At 39.3% G+C, this 20,038-nt stretch overlaps 1 protein-coding gene across 1 annotated transcript; it reads left to right on the top strand.

Annotated features, from left to right (window-relative positions):
• Positions 1 to 15,670: 15,670 nt before the first annotated feature.
• LOC107291071 (sodium/calcium exchanger 3) lies at positions 15,671 to 17,485 on the top strand. The gene has a single exon (XM_015820027.1). It carries the CDS (start codon positions 15,716 to 15,718, stop codon positions 17,483 to 17,485), a length of 1,770 nt encoding a protein of 589 aa, XP_015675513.1. The 5' UTR covers positions 15,671 to 15,715.
• Positions 17,486 to 20,038: the final 2,553 nt, after the last annotated feature.

Raw genomic sequence — 20,038 nt, 5'->3', positions numbered from 1 at the left:
ACATCTTATGTGGGTCAATAGTACTCATAGCTAAGATACCATGTGGTATCCAGGATTAATGCAGAGTCCAGAAAGAATCCAGATATGAATCTCATTCCTCCTTAGAATACCACTTCCTGCAAAACAGAATAGATCTGTGACAAACAGCCTGTCTCTTCTTGAACAGATGCATCTTCGTCTTGTTTCCATTAAAGCTATATTTGTTTGTCAGTAATTCAGAAGGCCCACAGTGTATTGGATGAAAAAGAGCAGTCGCAGTGCATGTCATCTGCATATGGTGACAATTTACCCCAGTCCCCTGGCAATCTCTCTCAGGGGTTCCATGTAGATGCCATATATCTAAATGAAGTTGAATCTCAGCAGGAAACAATAAATTATTAACTAAAATGCAAAACTGGATCCCCAAGTCCCCAATCTCTGGAACTGGCCCTCAGAAGACTAGTACTATCATAATATTCTTTCTAGAATGCATAAGTCCAGAAGAACATAATGATCAGTACAATTAAATATTATTCAGTAAATATTCAATAAATAACCAATAAAATCAGTAGGCCTCCATTCCTCTTTCTAGTTCCCAGTATCTATCATCTAGCATAAAGATCAAAGCAATTGCCAATGCTACACACCCTGGTATTTAAATGGCACTAAAGACTTGCATGTACAGGTAATCCTTGACTTATGACCACGACTAAGCCCAACATTTATGTTGTTAAGTGATAAATTTGTTAAATGAATTTGCCCCATTTTACGACTTTTCTTGCCACATTTGTTATGTGAATCACTGCAGTTGTTAAGTTAGTAACACGGTCGTTAAGTGAATCTGGCTTCCCCGTTGACTTGGTTGTCAGAGGGTTGCAAAAGGGGATCAGATGACCCCGGGACACGGCGACCGTTGTAAATACGAACCAGTTGTCAAGAAGCCGAATGTAAATCACGTGACCATGAGGGTGCTGTAATGGTCATAAGTGTGAAAAATGGTTGTAAGTCATTTTTTTTAGTGCCCTTTATAACTTTGAATGCTAAATCAACTGTTGTGGACTACCTGTATTGCCTAAGACTGGCAGAACTGAGGTTGATAGTTGACCAATCTGGTGAGATCTAGGAAGAAGTTTTTTTTTCAACAGAGATATAACAAAGGATCTATTGATTGATGGGATTATACCTTCCTCTAAAGAGGTATTCAGCACAGTCCTTGTCAACTCGGTATTTCTGGCTGTTTTAATTGGAAAGAACGGGTAACGAACAAGCTGAAATGTATCCTTTACAACTGAAAATACTAGGACTTTGTTTAACTGTACACGTTTTAATTAGTCTGGATCGATTCCCAGCCATTCAGCAAGATTGTCACAACAGGATTCTCTGAATAAATAATTTCTAATCCTAGAAGTCAGTGGCAAAGTATTGGCAAAGATTCACATTAAGCTCTTCCAGGTGCAGAAAAGGTTGGAAGAGATTAATTATGTTATTCATATTAGTCCTGCTGATTATCCTTCAGTTTGCTTGCCCTTCGCTTGCTTAAGTTGTCAGAAGAGTCAGAGAACAAATTGCCCATAATTATTTTTCTTGTTTTTATTATTTTAAAATGTTTTTATTGTTCTAATTGTAGTTTTTTTTTTATTGTAATTTGCCCAGAGTCGTTGATTGAGATGGGTGACTGTAGAAATTGAATAAAATAAATAAATAAATTATACAGCTGTATATACAGTGGAAATTCAGGAACTTTTCTTACTCCCTTTTTTTAAGAGATATTTGTTCTCCCCATTCTAATATGTAAGACTATATACTGCTATTCTACTTTTTTAACTGGGTCAAGCTAGATGTTGTAGAGATTTTTACAAATTAAAATATACTTGCTGTGGCCTGCCTCTACTTGTGATAGAATTGCAGAGACTGGAAGATTTGAACATTTCCTCCATTTATTTTCTCAGCCAAAAATCATTCAAATGGTTGTCTGTTGTTATGCAGGGCGAAAAAATATTATTGCTCCATTTGGCAGAAAACTGTATGAGAGATTTTCACTAGGGAAATCTACTATGCCACTCTCCATGCAATATACAAAATTTACATGTTAAAAATACAATCTTTAACAAATGCTCATGGGTTTTAATACAGGGTGAAACAGACCAGGAGATTCATGACCGGTGTTTCACTTTTTTATTAGTAAAATGCAACTAAGAACGATGAACATTTCTTGCTATCGTTTTCCCCCATAAATAAGACCAGGTCTTATATTAATTTTTGCTCCAAGAGATGCATTAGGGCTTATTTTCCAATCAGGGCTTATATTTGGGGAAATATGGTAATAAATGCATCCATCTGGCTGACGATCTTAGCTGGGGCTTATTTTGGGGGTGGGGCTTATATTATGAGCATCCTGAAAAATCATGCTAGGGCTTATTTTCTGGTTGGGTCTTATTTTTGGGGAAACACGGTAATATACTTAAAATGAATTGCCTAGATCCTCTAACTCAGTGGTTCTCAACCTTTTTAATGCCGCGACCCCCAACCGGTCGTAAGTCGAGGACTAAACCAGTCGTAAGTCGAGGACTAAACCGGTCGTAAGTCGAGGACTACCCAACCTGTCGTAAGTCGAGGACTTTCCCTGCCTGGGAGCGCCGCGCATGTGTGGTTCCGCCCCCTGTGCCGGCCGAGGCGTAGCTGGCAAGCGGCAGAGATGGAGCAGGCCGACCACCAGCTGGCCCAGCTCAAGGGAGGTAAGGCACCCACCGGAAAAGGGGAAAAAATGGCGGACAGCCTTGCTTGGCGACCCCCGTGAAATGGTCGATCGACCCCAAATGGGGTCGCGACCCATAGGTTGAGAACTTCTGCTCTAATTGCTTTGGAAGCATGCATCAAAAGGACAGAAGACAACATTCCTCCCTGAACAATATTGAAGCTGTTATTTGCATAAATCCATTCAACTGAGTAAAATTTATTACCAGGTAAATAAATTTAGGGGTATGTTCAAATTCATAAGTGTGGCTGACTGGGAAATACATCTGCTGGTCTTTTCTCCAAGTGACAAAGCTTCTTGTATCATCTGTGAATTGCTTAGAGTGCTGTTCATCATAGGGCATTTTCATAAACAGCTCAAAAACAAATAATGGGAACCAATAAAGTAGTTATACTTTGCAGATAATGCAGGAAGCTTAAATTTAGAGGTAGATATGAAGAAGCTTATAGACTTGAGTGAGCATTTCTGTCAAGAAACTATGCTTCTGGTTCCTCTTGTTTTTCAGGAATATCCATTCACAACAGCTTAAATGGTGGTAAGGTCAGTCTATCCATCTCAATGATTCTTGAGTCATAGTTAATATTTTTTTAAAAGAATAAAACATAAAAAGCAAAATGACAGATGGCTGGTGCTTCCTGACCTATGTAGAGATCAATAATAATCAAATTAAGGCTAGTCCTCCAAGATATAGAACTTGTTTGTATTAGAAATCAAAACTCTTTTTACTTTTTAAGGCAGTTTTACCTTTTATGTTTTGCATCTACAATATTTATCCAAGTTGTTCCATACTTTATTTAACAAACAATCCACATTTAAGGATTAAACTACTATGCACAGTACATTGGCTCAGACATTTCTGTCCAGGTAGTATTAACATAAAGAGGAGAGAGGACAATGTATACATGATACTGGTTATCCCTCAGCCAACAGGTCTCTATTGAGGAATAGATTTTGAGGGATCCAAGTGATATCCAATTACTGTAAAGAGGAACCAAGTGGTGGTCCAGCCATGGTCCATCTGCTTGCCTGATGATCAATGGGGATGGGGCAACAATAGCAGAAAAATGGTGGCTGTCAGGCCCAAAGAACCAAGAACGATATGTGGAGTTATTTCTGAGTAGTTCTTTATTGTTGTTTGCCTACAGATAGAATCTTGCCAGACTAAAGCAGCAATCTGAATAACTGCTAGATATACTCTGTGAATTGCTGGGGGTGGGTGGAAGGTCTGATTTCTGCCCTCTTTCTGCATATCAGACATTCCAAGTTCCATTGTTTCTTTGCCCTCTAGGAAATAGCCCCTCCCTCCTCTAACTCCAGATTACATTCTATCACGGTGGCAACAATAATTTTAGGGTGTCCTAAAATATTATAGAGCATTTTTAATAAAAGAAATAAGCTGCCAGATATTTGTAAATGATACTATGGCAGCAAATGAATAAGCTATCTTCTTTATTCTATCATCTTATTTTCCTCGGTTATTTAACATAAACGATTCCTGAGATGTTGGTTGATCCATGGAACTTTAGACTGATGGAACAGAGGAGTTTATAATTATAAGGCTGAATCTTACATCATTTACAAGGGGGGGGGGAAGCTTTACTGAGGGAGTTATTTCCAAGTAAACGTGGATATAATTTCACTGTTAGAAGCTATACATACTTTATGGGTGGCTTCATGCAATATGCTAAATCTAAATCTGAGTTAACAAGATGTGGTTGCTCTATTCACATAACATATGCTCCTCCTGATTTAACTGTGTGATATAATGGAATAAACCATGCAACATGCCAAGATAATGTTTGATTCACCACCACCTGCTGAACCATAAATATCTACTGTACTCCCATTGGAGCCTAGTCTAGCATGTTGTTTGTATGCAGCCTATTTGATATACATAATATATACCATCTCATCACCACCATCATTTTAGCCATTGTCTGTCCACTCCAGGGAGAAGGCCTCTTCCACATGTTTCCAACCAATATAGTCCTGAGCTTTATATGGTAAATATATTCCATAAATACACCAAACATAAACCATTTACTGTATTTTATTTTCATTACGTTTTACAATTGTGTCCAGGGACCATTCCAAAGGAAAATAAGGTTGAAAATCATCATTATTCATAACATAAGGAAAAGGGAAAAGCTTGCTGAAAAAGAATCCTGTATGTGTGTTTGTATGTTTGTATTCTAATATCTTACATCAGGTTCTGTCTGGGCTGCAAAATTCCGGGTGATCACAAGTTGGCAACAAAATTCTGTTTGGTCAATTGTAAGTTTGCAGTCAAGATACGGCAACCTTAATTTTTCAGTTTGTACCGATGGGGAATTTTATAGTAGGTAGCCTTCCTTACCTTTGAACTATGTATTAATCATACTTTCCTCAGGCTGATGCCTTGCAGATGTATAGAATTACAACTACCATCATCTTGACACTGATGGAAGTTGTAATTCAATGCAAAGGTCGTAGGGTTAGGGAAGGAGATCAGGAGATAGTACATAATAATGGTAATGCTCTAATAAAAGTTAGAACCCTAGAAGTAAAGGAGCAGTAAATTACATTTATTTCCATTGAGGGTCATACATCTCCTACATATTATTTGTATTTTAAAATTTAAAAGAACTTTAATACTAGAGATTAGAGGAGAGTGCAAAAGTTGGCTTGAAACTCAACATAAAATTAAAATAAGATCATGGCATCTGGTCCCGTCACTTCCTGGCAAATAAAAGGGGAAGAAACTGAAGCAGTGGCAGATTTTCTTTTCTTGGGCTTTAAGATCACTGCAGATGGTGAATGCAGCCATGAAATTAAAAGACGCTCCTTGGGAGGAAAACTATAGCAAACCTAGGCAGCATATTAAAAAGCAGAGACATCACCTTGCTGATAAAGGTCTGTACGATCAAACTATGGTTTTCCCAGTAGTGTAATGTATGGCTGTGAGATATGGACCATAAGGAANGTAGAATCTCTTCTTCAGTAGGAATTTCTTTGTTTCTCCAATTTTGAGCATAGGTCAGTCTGGCGGCCGTGAAGATGTGTAACATTAGATAGAGTGTTCCTTTATCATATTTTTGTATAGTAATACCAAGAAGGAAGAGTTCTGGTTTTAGTTCTACCTCCGTTGTTAATATTTCTTCTAACCATTTTTGAACCTTGTTGTCTTTGGAGAGATTTAAGGAGAAGTTTCAATTCAAGCTTTGATCTAAGTGCTCTGAAAAAGCACCTCATGGACATATGGTGTGGAGTAGTGCTAACCGTACTAGATCCTTGCTGATCCTTGAGGCACCTCTTTATTCAAAGGAAAAGAAGCTCCTTTTGATAAAGCAAGGCTTATTTTTCCAGCATGACCACACAAGCAGAAGATTAGAATTGTTTAAGTGTGAAAAACAAATCCCTCATAGCTCTTCGCTTTTAACTTTATTACAAGGGAAAAGTTCAATTTTGTCAACGTATGTTATACAGAAGGAGACAATATACTTGTTGGATAGGTTATTAACTAGAAGATTATAGAAAATGGCCAAATGCAGTTTTTTCAGCTCGACTGTAGGTATTTTCCATTGTGTTATCAGTGTTTAATTTCCAGGGTTTTAGATTTGGGGGAAGTCAAGCTTTACTCACAATTCTGTCTTGCCTGGGGCAACATCTAAATGTCTAGCACTGATATTTAATTTTAGTATATGGATAGAAAGCTGCCATAAACTACCATATGTGCTTCAATTTGGCAAGGTGCAAACTGCATTTCTAAAAATATAAACTATTTGTAATGTGAAACATTTTTGTACACTTGCATTACATTCTTAACCAGGGCAATTAAAGACCTAATGACTGCATTCATACAACATAGTAAAATTGCTTAGTTTTAACCCTAGTTACATTTTTTTTGATGGTTTAGTACTTTATGCAACCAAGGCTGTTTGATTAATTTATCATTCCTTATGTTGTGTAAATAGCTTCAGATAGTTTAATTCATAAACCCAATTTAAACAGGTTGTGTGAATCCAATTAATGTTCCATACAAGTGCAGGTTGTCCTTGACTTATGACCACAGTTGAGCCTGAAATGTTGGTTGTAAGTTGTTGTGGTCATGAAGTGAGACACACATGTGGCTGACTTGCTCAATGACCACAATCCCAACTCTCCCTGCTGCAGTCATTAAGCAACCATGCAGGGGTGCCTTGTGGTGGGAGAGGGATTGGGAGGCTCAGCGCCTGCCAGCATGTAAAAACCTATCACAGACTGGAAGGCCTCAGCCAGCTAGATCATGTGATCCTCCTGTCTCTTCTCCCCCCCCCTACTCCCAAGAAACCTGGCCTTCTTCCTCTTGCCCCACTACTCCCAGAAGGCCTTAGTAGACTAGGCCCAACCACACTTGGTCCTCCTGCCTCCTCCCCTGCACTCCTGAAAAGCCTGGCTTACTTCTTTTTCACCACCACTGGCCTTCTCCCTCCCTGCCACTATTCCTGAAAAGTTTGGTCTTCTCTCTGCCTTACCATGCCCAGGTCCACTTATCTTTCCCTTTCCCCACAACTGGTGACAGGCAGTCTCACCAATACGAAGTACAGCTAGAAAGCAGCAGAGGCAATCTTTCTCAAGGTTAGAGAGGCAACATTTTCTACCATGCCAGTGGGCCTAGCTGGCTAAGAATTCCTAGCCCAGGGCTTTTCAACCTTTTCACCCATTGTACCACTTTTAGGATATGGCAACATCCGAGTACCACCAGTCACCTAGCAAGGTGTCAAAAACTTGATGACCCCCCCCAAAAGAAAAAGTGATAAAGTATAGGTAGTCCTCGACTTACAACAGCTTGCTTAGTGACTGTTCGAAGTTACAATGGCACTGAAAAAAGTGCCCCCCAAGCCACAGCCAAGCAAGACACCTGCCTGCCCACCCGGCGGCGCTCTTCCTCCTGTCCAAGGTTTTCATTGTTGTGAGCATGTCTGTTAAGGATTGGCAGCTGGGGTGAGGTGGGAGGGTGTTTGGTTTTTATTCCCCCCATCTGCTGGGTGGTTGCAGCAGGTTTTGGCAACTTCACATGACCCTGGGACACTGTGACTGTCATAAATATGAATCAGTTGCCAAGCATCTGAATGTAAATCACAAGACCCTGGAGATGCTGCAACATTCCAGCTGATCGGTGCTTCTTCTGGGCTCAGCAGAAGCGCCAGGATCAGTGTTGCTTTCCAACTGATTGGTGCTTTTTCAGGGCTCAGCTGGAGCCTGGTGCTTCCACTGAGCCCTGACAGCACTGAAGAAGCACCGGTCAGCTGGAAAGCGGCACTGATCCTGGCGCTTCCACTGAGCCCCGACAGCCCTGCAGCTCCAGCCATCTCTCGCTCAGGCTTGTGCGGTGCTGCCACCGGTTCAGCTCATTCCCCTCCCCCGCTACCACTTTTCTAGGATCGCGTACCACCTGCCAGGTGCCAATGTACCACAGGTGATACCCGTACCACTGGTTGAAAAGCCCTATCCTAGCCTATGGTGGTGGTGGTGGGAATTGCAGCACTTCTGTGGTTGTAAGGGTGGGTGCAAGGCACCCACATTTTGATCACATAACCAAGGAGGCACTGCAATGGTCTGAACTTTGGGCAGTGCCCTTCATTTAGTACCATCACAATTTCATGCAGTTCATACAGTTGCTGAACAAACAGTCATAAATTGAGGACTAACTGTATAAAATTAAACCTGTCTTAGGCATGAAAGCCAGCTGGGTAACTTTGGGCCAGTATTTTATTTCAGCCAACTCACCTCACAGGATTATTAGGTGGAAAACAAGATGAGGAAGGAATATTAGGTATGTTCACTATCTTGAGTTATTTATAAAAGACAATAAAGGTGGGATTTAAAAAATCTAAAATACAAAGGCTTTAGAAATGATATCCAATNGCAGTCCCACCACATATGATAATATGTCCCTCTTGCCAAATTACATTTCCAACATGTAGGGGAAATATTAGGGGCCATTTTAGCTAGTCTTGTGGGCGGGTAGTGCCACCTATAAAACATTTTATACAGGTTTTCTTTATAGGATGTAGCCAAAGTGAGTTTCCTATTTCGTGCCCATAATTCTTGCCAGATATGCAGACTCTTAAGAATTCTTGAACTACAAGGAGATCAAATCAGTCAGTCCTAAAAGAAATAAACCCGGACTGTTGTTTGGAAGGACAGATACTGAAGCTAAAGCTCAAATACTTTGGCCACCAACTGAGAAGAGAGGATGCATTGGAAAAGACTCTGATGTTGGGAAAGATTGAAGGCAAAAGGAGAAAGGGATGGGAAAGAATGAGATGGTTAGATAGTGTCATTGGCACAATGGGCATGTCTTTGGGTGGACTCTGGGAGATGGGAGGGGGGGCTGGCATGCTGTGGTCCGTGGGGTTGCAAAGAGTTGGGCATGACTTAGTGACTGAACAACAACAAAATGCTTTTCAATTGCTTGTATTGAGGAAACCAACTAAACTGATATTTCATTGCAGCTACTGTAACATATTAGTTTTTGCCAGGACATCTGATTATCCAGTATGAGTTTTTCACCACTTGCCATTAGGTTTACTTAAGTGTCACTTTCTTTAGTTATAAATTGCTTCCAAGTGGAGACTCTAGGTGACAATTTGAATTTTAAACTGTAATCTAAGTTTTCACACTTCTCTCATCCTTTTTTAAATTTCATCCACAGAGAAAAACCGATTACAAACAATTCTAAACTCAGGCTCCTCAAGCCTTTTTTGGGGGGCGGGGGGGATAAATCTTGTATGCATATAATCATGCAATGTGCAGGGCAATCAAGCTAATTGCACATGCAAATTGTGCATATATAGCTCTCCTAGTGTGGACTTTCGTATGCACATAGTGTTATCAAAGAGAAGTGAGCTGTGTGAAATCAAATTTTAATATTTAACTTACATATTTATTTTCAGCTGTTGATAATACATCCACAATGTGCTTTTTACTGAAGAAACCAATTCTCTGCATAGGGTACAGAAAACACAGCCAATCTTTTTATCATGCACTTCTGTGTTGAACAATGATTTGGAAAACAGGGTGGCCTTCTGCTTCTATCTTTCAATGAAAAAGCAGAAGCTAGTAATTAATTTCACCATATGTTGGGAATGCAAAAACAAAAAACCCCTCAACCATAAGCAAATTGTTATTCTAGTAATTCTATCTAGGGTCCATTTTAAAAGTAGACTCAAAGCTCTGATTTGTAGACTCTCTGCAAACTGATAAGACAGGTAGGCAACCTTGGCTCTTTTATGACTTTGGACTTCAACTCCCAGAATTCCTGAGCCAGCCATGCTGGCTCAGGAATTCTGGGAGTGGAAGTCCACGAGTCATAAAAGAGCCAAGGTTGCCTACCCCTGTGATAAGAGAAGCCTGTTTTTCCCATCTGATACTTTCCACTGTTTGGACTGATTGGGAATATTAAGAGTTGAATTCTAGCTATCCAGAGGATATGAAGTTGGAGGAGGCTGCATCAAGAAGCTGCCAATCATCAATAAACTCCATCAAATTAAAATTTCATGCAGAATACATAAATCCCACTTCTGAACTGTTGCTGAATGCAAAGTGAAACATTTGCACAAAACATGATTTCTACTTCAACATTGATCTCCCTAAGCTCAGAGAACCCCAGCTAAAAGTATATACAGTGAAGTGGGGCCACTATTATCGCAAGCAATCCTTATACCAAAAGTGCTAGTGGGGCATAGGTAGGTAGTTCTCTGTAATTCAATTTTCTTCTTAGTTTTTACCCAGGTCCATGGAAACTTTCCTAGCAACATTTTAAAAATAAAACAGTTGGTATCTTTGAGAATCACTTAGAGAAAGATGTGTATCACATGAGTGTTTAGTAAGAGAAACCTTATTTATATACTCCATAAAGACAGCTATGAAGGTGGGGGGGCTGCTTATGCTTTCTGACAGGATATTTTTGAGGACAGACGGGTTGGGATTACAGTATCAAAATATACTGATTTTAGAAAGTTGATACCCAAGTCCTCGGATCTCAAACATGGCATGTATGGATGACAAGGTGTCCATGAGGTCTCCTTTGTCAGCCACTAATCTCCTGACCTTCCTGATTTTTACTGTTTAAAAAAATATATTACATAAGCAAAAATGAGAAGCTGAAAGGCTGTGAAATCCAGTCTCCAGTCTCTTCTTTGTCCCCCCCCCTAAAAAAAGCTTCTGGGCTTTAATGGATGCTGTAAGCCTTCTTAGAAAATGAACATGGTAGATGGCTGATGTCCAGTGCTTTGTTTGAATTGCAAGTGAAGGAATGAGGAGCATTCCATGGAGAGCAAGCTGGAAACTGGTAGCGAGCATTCAGATAAATCTATATCTTATAAGCAGTGATGTCTTTTTGTGAGAGTGCCCATATTATGTTCCAAAATATACTCACATTATGCAACACCTTATGTTCCAAAATTCTAAATGCACTCATCAGCCCGAAAGGCTGGAGATTTCTGGCTTCTTTTGATAGTTAGGTTTCATAATTTAAAGACATACTGAGAAGAGATGGAATTGCTGCCAGCAATATACAGGCAGTTGGCTCACATAAGTCAAACATATAGCTAAGATTGTGCATTTCTCTAGATAAGCAACATTTCCAATTATTATAATACCTGCTTATATCTTTATTTGGAATATCTAAACAGGAAGCAAGTGGAAAAGCTCAAATGTTTCCAAAAATTTATGGCATGATGCAGTTGGCTGTCTAGGAGCCATTTTAAGAGATGGCATCCCAACACATAGGTTAATTGTGGAATTCACTACCATCAGATATGATTATGATTTTATGGGATTTTAAAAGAGGGCTACAGAAATTCATGAAGATCAGGACTATCAACAACTACTTTTTTCTGATGGCTACTAGCGTTTCCTTAATTACAGATATCAAACTTTAGAGAACTGTTGTTGGGGGGAAAAAGAATATAGGGCTATTGTTGTGAATTTCCTGATTGTATCTGATCGGCCATCCTGGATAATAAGCTTCTAAATTGGGATGGCTGGTCAACCCAACTGTTAGAGTCATTCCCTAGCTGGCTGAGGAATTCTGGGAGCTGAAGTCCACAAGTCTTAAAGTTGTCAGGATTGAAGACCCTGCCCTAAGGATTATGAGCTATATTACACCACAGTTGCTGCTGGCTGAAAGCTTAATCTTGAGCCACACTTCACCAGATCTGGGCTCACATATTTATATTCTGCAAAAGAAAATTGTCTTCCAGCCTTAGTTGCAACACTGGAAATTCTAGTCACTGTGTACTGTGGGAGCAAAGAAATGTGTCTGCTACCTCTCTTGAAAATATTGGTCACTGAGTCTTCCAGCAACATTCATATATTTTGACTAATTGAAAAGAGGGCTTGAGGTTTTGCCCCAGATTCTTGTTTATAATCTTAATCTCTCATCTCTAGAAAGTCCGATCTAAATTAAAAAGGAAATAAATGACCGGATTTTCAGAGAGAAAGGCAGAAAGAATCTGTCATGTCTGACTCAATCAGTGTAATGCCTAGAAGATTTGTTATTTCATTCCAATCTTCAACTATCCCAAGACTGCTTGATAGGGATTTGTGATTCAGATACTACAAAATAAGTTGTCTCCTGTTTCCTTCACTTTGTCGGTCCTGTTTGTTTCCATTTGTATCATTATTTGTTCCTTTCTTCTTCTTTTGGTTGTTATTAGTCTTATTTGAAAGTTTTTTTAATTTTTTTTATTATTGATGTTAAATATCAATAATCACTGATATTTAGGAAGAAGTGGTTGATGCAACCCAGTGAGAAAACTGCCCTTTTAGAAATACCTGTTTACACTAATAATGTTCAAGTGATTCCTGCAATGTACTTTATGTTACATTTTGTTTGGATTTTGGATATACTGTATTTCCAGTCTATGTTTGTGCATGTAAACTATTTTGCTCTGTGTGCATAAAGTTCCTCTAACAATGCTACTGAACATTACCCCAAATAGGAATGCCAGACCAGTCGAGCTTGCAAATAGATGGTTTAAATTCAGACTTCAGAAAATGATAGATAGACCTTGGCAATAGTGAGTATTAATAGGTTTTGTGTTTTGAGTCTGCTTCTCAAAACGGGAGATTGAATTCCTAAGAGGGAGCGAAGGAGTTTTCAAGGCGGCATAAATATTTTCTAGTCTTCTGCCTCACCCCACACGACCCTTGCTAATTTTGCTATCTGTACTGATGGCTCAAAAATTAAAAATGGTGTATTTCTCTGTACTGGCAATGTTAATGGAGCTGTCCATCCCTATTATTAACAGAACAAGGCATTTGGAATATTATGAAAGGGCAACCCATAACATTTAATTTATTTATGTTGCATTTAGACTATCAGCAAGGAGAACTTATAGGTAATTGGCCTCAAATGTCAAAATAGCTTGTTTAGCCACTGGACATGAGTTAGTTAGATGCCATTGACTTCCGATAATTACACAGACAACTGCTTGCTTGAAATAAGTCTTTGACTCAGTCCTTCCATTTTATCTGTTGTCTTTCACTTCTTCCCTCAACTCTGCCAACTACAGGTAGTCCTCAGCTTACAACAGTTCATTTAGTAACCGTTTGAAGATACAACGGCACTGGAAAAAGTGATTTATGACCAATTTTCACACTTATGACCATTGTAGCATCTCCTTGGTCATGTGATCAAAATTCAGATGCTTGGCAACTGACTCATATTTATGACGGTTGCAGTGTCTCTGGGTGATGTGATCACCTTTTCCAACCGTCTGACAAGCAAAATCAATGGGAAAGCCAGTTTCACTTAACAACCTTGTTACTTAACAATTGCAGTGATTCTCTTAATGATTGTGGGAAGAAAGATCATAAGATAAGGCAAAACTCACTTAATACCAGAAATTTGGGGGTCAATTATAGACGTAAGTCAAGGACTCCCTGTATAATCATTTTTTTAGTCAGGGATGTTGAGTGCTTAGACCAGGGGTGTCAAACTGCCGGCCCGCGGGCCGGTTTCATCATACCGGAGCCGCGCTCACCCCATTGCCGGCAATGGCAAAAACGCTCCGATATGTTGCGCAACGTCACGTGACGTCGCGAGTTTGACATGTCTGGCTTAGACACTATTTTCTGTTCTAGCCTTGAAAGTTAGTTGCAGTTAGGTTTAATAGGTGCCTGAAGCACACTTAGGTATTTATTGTTATTGTTTCACTATACGGCTATCCTAAATTTTGCAAATTTTCTAAAGCAGCTTTTCCCAGTTTAGATGCATGGAACTACAGCTCCCAGAATGGTGAATCAAAAATTTTGTCAGCTGTAAGTCCAGCATATCTGGATTTCATATCAAGGGACATCACTCTAGTGAAACCTCATGTCCTTTTTAGAAAACCATTTTTCAATTCTGGGATTAAAATTAGCATATTCAAGCGAAACACTATTTGATAATACAGATTTTAGGGTTTATTTCAAATCAGATTTATTTTTATTGCTGCAACTTTACCTCACTGTGTGGTAGTCAGGCCATATGCTATACTGTTGTTTTGCTAACCTTCTCTGATGATGCCTTTCCATAAAAAAGAAAAGAGAGTAGACTTGAGCCACATTAGCTATGTCTTCTTAGATCTTCAAATAAGATCTATGTCTTGTTTGGTCTTCAAGTGGAGACCCAGTTCTTCCCAGAAAATATAAACATCTTTTGGAAACATTGAACCTGTGCTTTATTTATTATGTTAAATATTTATGCCGTACTCTCAATGTTGTTAGAGCAACTGCAATGGTATGTGGGAATAAAGTTTGAAGACAGAAGGAAGAGCTGCAGACTAGGCAATAGTCAACTAAAGGGCAGCTGAGCCCATAGAAAGAATAGGTGTATGACTAATATCTCAAAAGCGACCATCCCTAATTTCTTGAACTATAAAGGTGAAGGGAGAAACATCTACTTTCAGACCTAAAAGATTCTGTTAATGTAACAGAGTAATGATAGAGCTATGTCTGTACTACTTTACAAGGTTGACAGTCACTCACACAGTTCAAAACAAAAACTGGTTAAGATGCTAAATCTGGACCAGGGAAAGCTGAACCAAGGAAACCCAGATTCAACTTCCTATTCAGGCACTGAGTTCATTTGAGTGTCTTAGAAGGGATCTTTCAGTCTAGTGTCTCTGGTGATGGAGTTGCAATCAATCAATTAAAGTTGGTGTTGGCTTCACAACATTTTGGAGCTCTTTACTCGGAATTACTAGGGTTTTATTCTAATCAACATTCATAGGGTTATACCGTAAACAAGTGCCAATTTATCATGTTATCCTGCTTCAGGGCAAAACTGGAATGCCTGATGTGATTCTTTGATAATAATTCAGTTGCTGTCAGGATACTAACCATGTCTAAGCTAAATAACAATGTTAGGTATTCTCTGCTCAGAACAGAGCGTTTTCCCCTGTTCGGCTGATAAGCAAACAATTCAATTTTTGCATGCTCCGTGTAAAATGAACTAAATATGATTACCGTACATAAGCTAACATAACTACAGGTAGTCCTTGACTTATGTCCACAATTCAGCCCAACATTTTTGTTGCTAAACAAGACAATTGTTAAGTGAGTTTTGCCCCATTTATGATCTTTCTTGTTAGGCGAATCACTGCAGTTGTTAAGTGAGTAACATGGTTGTTAAGTGAATCTGGCTTCCTCATTGACTTGGCTTGTCAGAAGATCACAAAAGGTGCCCAGATTCTTAATTTTGATCACATGACCATGGGGATGCTGCAACAGTCATAAGTGTGAAAAACGTTCCTAAGTCACTTTTTTCAGCGCTGTTGTAACTTTGGACGGTCACTAAATGAACTGTTGTAAGTCAACGACTACCCGTAGTTGTGAATAACAGAACATATTAATATATGGAATGTTAGTGCTTCCTTGTATTTCAGTCTCATGGTTTCAATCTCTTTATTTCAGATTCTTAACCTGAACAGAAGACCATTACACCTGTGCTGTGGATGTTAAGCCTTATGTATGGCGCGGTTAAAGTTACAACCTGTCACCTCAGCCTTCCTCCGGTTTGGGCTTTTTACTTTTATCCTGTTTTTACATGGTCTACAAGTAGATGCTGGCACGGGGACAGATTCACCAAGCATAGGACATAACACCACATGCTCAGGTTCTTCTGAGTGCAAAGAGGGTGTTATCTTGCCAATATGGTATCCAGAAAACCCATCTTTGGGGGACAAAATTGCCAGAGTTATTGTTTATTTTGTGGCACTCATATATATGTTTCTTGGAGTTTCTATCATTGCCGATCGTTTCATGGCCTCCATAGAGGTCATTACATCACAGGAAAAAGAGATTACGGTTAGGAAACCCAATGGAGAAGCCATCACCACCACCATCCGAATATGGAATGAAACTGTTTCCAATTTGACCCTCATGGCTCTTGGTTCCTCTGCCCCCGAGATCCTTTTGTCATTGATAGAGGTATGTGGTCATGGATTCATTGCTGGTGAGCTGGGCCCTTCTACCATTGTTGGGAGTGCAGCTTTCAATATGTTTATCATCATAGCCATCTGTGTCTATGTCATTCCTGATGGGGAGACGAGGAAGATAAAACATTTGAGAGTTTTCTTTGTCACAGCGGCATGGAGCATCTTTGCCTATATCTGGTTATACATGATCCTTGCGGTCTTCTCTCCAGGTGTGGTTCAGGTATGGGAAGGCTTGCTCACTCTGTTTTTCTTCCCTGTTTGTGTCATCCTGGCTTGGATTGCAGACAGAAGGCTGTTTCTCTATAAATATATGCACAAAAAGTACCGTACTGACAAACACAGGGGTATTATCATTGAAACAGAAGGGGATCACCCCAAAGGGATTGAAATGGATGGTAAGATGATGAACTCCCATTTTTTAGATGGGAACCTAGTGCCTATGGAGGGGAAAGAGGTGGATGAGTCTCGCAAAGAGATGATCCGGATCCTCAAGGACCTGAAACAAAAGCACCCAGAAAAAGACTTAGATCAGCTGGTAGAAATGGCCAACTACTATGCTTTATCCCACCAGCAAAAAAGCAGAGCATTCTATCGGATTCAGGCTACCAGGATGATGACTGGAGCAGGAAATATTCTCAAAAAGCATGCAGCTGAGCAAGCCAAAAGGAGTACTAGCTTGCATGAAGTACGGCCAGAGGAGCCAGAAGAATTCATCTCCAAAATTTATTTTGACCCTTGTTCCTATCAGTGTCTTGAGAACTGTGGTGCTGTCCTCCTAACTGTTGTCCGGAAAGGAGGTGATGTTTCCAAGATCATATATGTGGATTACAAAACAGAAGATGGCTCTGCTAATGCTGGGGCTGACTATGAATTTACAGAGGGGACAGTTGTTTTGAAGTCTGGGGAGACCCAGAAAGAGTTCTCCATAGGGATCATAGATGATGATATCTTTGAAGAGGATGAACACTTTTTTGTGCGTCTTAGCAACCTACGGGTGATTGATGCAGAGGAACCTCCTGAAATCAACAAACTGCCATATCCCAAGGCCATACTGATCTCACCTTGTGTGGCTACTGTGACTATCTTAGATGATGACCATGCGGGCATCTTCACCTTCGAGTGTGATGTGATACATATCAGTGAGAGCATTGGGGTGATAGAAGTGAAAGTTCTTAGAACATCCGGTGCCCGGGGTACAGTCATAGTCCCCTTTAGAACAGTTGAAGGAACAGCAAAAGGAGGAGGAGAGGATTTTGAAGACAGTTATGGAGAACTGGAATTCAAGAATGATGAAACTGTGTAAGTAACCAATTTTCATTATTTTAATAGTCATTTGTATTTAACCCGACAATTTTCATCCATCGCAGGTAAACATGGGCAATGTGGACTGTCCTCTTTTCTCCTCTAGTTTCCATACTTACCTCCTCTACATAAGAACCTTGTAGCAGGATCTAGTTCCTTCTCTTTCTAAGAGATGAATTAATGGATACATAGAAGCTTTTTGATGGCCTAAATAGCTTAACAGTTGCCTAATATGTATTTTAAAGAATCTGTTAAGATTCAATACCAAAACACTTCAAAATTTAAACCAATAGAATCTTGATCATGTTAACTGCATGTAATTAATGGATTGAATTATCCTTGGCCATCAAAACCTTACATTACGAAACTAATCTAGGATTCCCCAATTTGTTGCCTTCTAGATATGCTAGATTTCTTTTCCTGTGAATTATACTGACTGGGAATTAGGAAATTTAAAATCTAACACATCCAGAGGACATCCAGTTGGGGAAGGCTGTTCTCAGTTAGCTATTCGTTTCATGAACCAAATCAATAATTTCTTTAAAAAAAAACAGTAATCGTTCCATACTGTTGATTGCTTAGAGAAGAATCTTTCAATCAGTTTTCAAGAATGGACTCATAATTTTCATATAGTAAATTAGTTTTTTTTTTATTATAATGGGATTCTATATTACTAAATAATGATACAGTATACCATATTACTATATTCATCTCTGACACAGCAGATCCTGTAAACAAATTCCTCCATTAGCGAAGTCTGCTTGGACATTAATTACAAACATTCAACTGACAAAATTTGGGCACATGCTCCTTTTCTATTGCCACTTTCTTTTGATTCAAAGGATTTTTATTTAAATGTTGAAGAGGAAAGAATTAATATGCCTCCAATGTAATCATCTCTTTCAGGAAAGCCTTAATAATAGTCTTCTAAAAACAACACAACAGGACATTCCATGGACATGCTTTCCTCTGCATATCTCTACTGTCTATTCTAGTTGACGTCTGTGTGAGATTCTGTTGTGGAATGCATGCAAATTAGCATCCTGTCCTCACCTTGTTCAGGAAAAAGCAGATAGTTCAGTGATTTTACATGATAAAAGGCATCACTAGTAAAGTAGGACATTATATCTGCCTTTAATCTCAGAGAACTCTTGCCAGTTACCGTGGAATGACCACACCGAGCTAAACTGATTAACATTGTAACTTGATTTAACACATTTCCTATGCTCTGGTAAGCAAAGGTCTTAAGCACTATAGAAACGATACCGTGGCATTTTTTAAAAAAATCTGTGCCTGCCCACTGACATCATAGCAAATTACATCACACATGCTCACTGCATTTTCATGGTTAATTACCTTAATTACCCGGCCCTAATTTTTTGTTCCTTCAGGGGGAGATTCTGCATGTTGTGCTACATCAGATGTGTCAAATAGTCGCTGGTTTGTCACAGAAACACCAGATTATTCAGACCAAGGAGTTCCGCTTGCAAGTGGCTTTCACATAATAATTCATTACTCTTTCCCACATTGATTAAGCTTCTACTGATGTTCAGCTCATTCGCAAGAGGATTTAAAGGTACCTGGACATAAGGTGTGGGTCTGAAGGCCTGGGCTGTAAGCTGCTGCCCACCCCTGGTATTTCATATATGATCAAAAAGCAAGAGAGCTTCTGTGTGAATGTAGTTAGGTTCCTGGCTGAGCTGAGGTTTCTTAGTTGTGTTCAAGCAAACCTGAATAGAAGTCCTTTAAACCATTATGCTCAGCTAAGAGATGATGGGTTTTTTTGTGTACACCCACATACTCACAATGAACATCCACAAGGTGTATCATGTTAGTACTTTCAACATCCCAAGTTCTACAAAAGATTTACCAGGGAATAGATTTTGGCCTCCTTGGGGATATATTATACCAGTTCTTCACAAGCGATTGACCAGAGATGATTGCAGTGGACGCATTTTCTTAACCCATAAGTGGCAACAAGGGGGGGAATCTCATTAAAATACTGAAAGAGATAAAACAATTTTGATTCTTTAAAATATACTTCCCTGGGAGGAATACCAGGGGGGGAAAATCTAAAGCAAAATTTTGAAGGAAGCTGATCCTGCCACAGTTCTTACTTATTGCTTCTGTAACTCTAGTATGGTCAAAGTTTCCTCACCTACATTTGGGCTGGAAAAATGCACTATTGGCATATAGCTGGTCAAGGTGATTTTCTTGAAACGCATTGTGATTTCATTGGGAATCTAATGTTTACAAATTACTGCTTAATCATGCGGGTAACGTACATTCCACGTTCACTTGCTTCTCCCTACAGAGTTGACAATCTGCAGTTCTTTTGCATGTTTTCAGCTTCACCTCTGTAAGTTCTCTCTTGGATTCTATAGGTATTTTGGGAATACGTATTTTGGGAATATGTGTACCACATACCCATCCTAAAGCTTTAGGTCAGAAAAATTAAATACAATAAAACAAATTGAATTGTAAACACCCAGAGGGGATTCAAGAATTACTTCAAAAGCCCTGTGCATAGAAAAAGATTTCAGTTTGCCACTGG

The sequence above is a fragment of the Protobothrops mucrosquamatus genome, unplaced genomic scaffold (genome assembly GCF_001527695.2).
Source record: "Protobothrops mucrosquamatus isolate PMUCROS unplaced genomic scaffold, P.Mucros_1.0 scaffold1044, whole genome shotgun sequence".
NCBI lineage: Eukaryota > Metazoa > Chordata > Lepidosauria > Squamata > Viperidae > Protobothrops > Protobothrops mucrosquamatus.
The sequence above is the reverse complement of the archived record's forward strand: the minus strand, read 5'-3'. Positions and strand labels throughout refer to the sequence as shown.

Excerpts from the sequence above, each read along its gene's own strand:
- LOC107291071 (XM_015820027.1), top strand. The coding sequence starts at position 15,716 with ATGGCGCGGTTAAAGTTACAACCTGTCACCTCAGCCTTCCTCCGGTTT.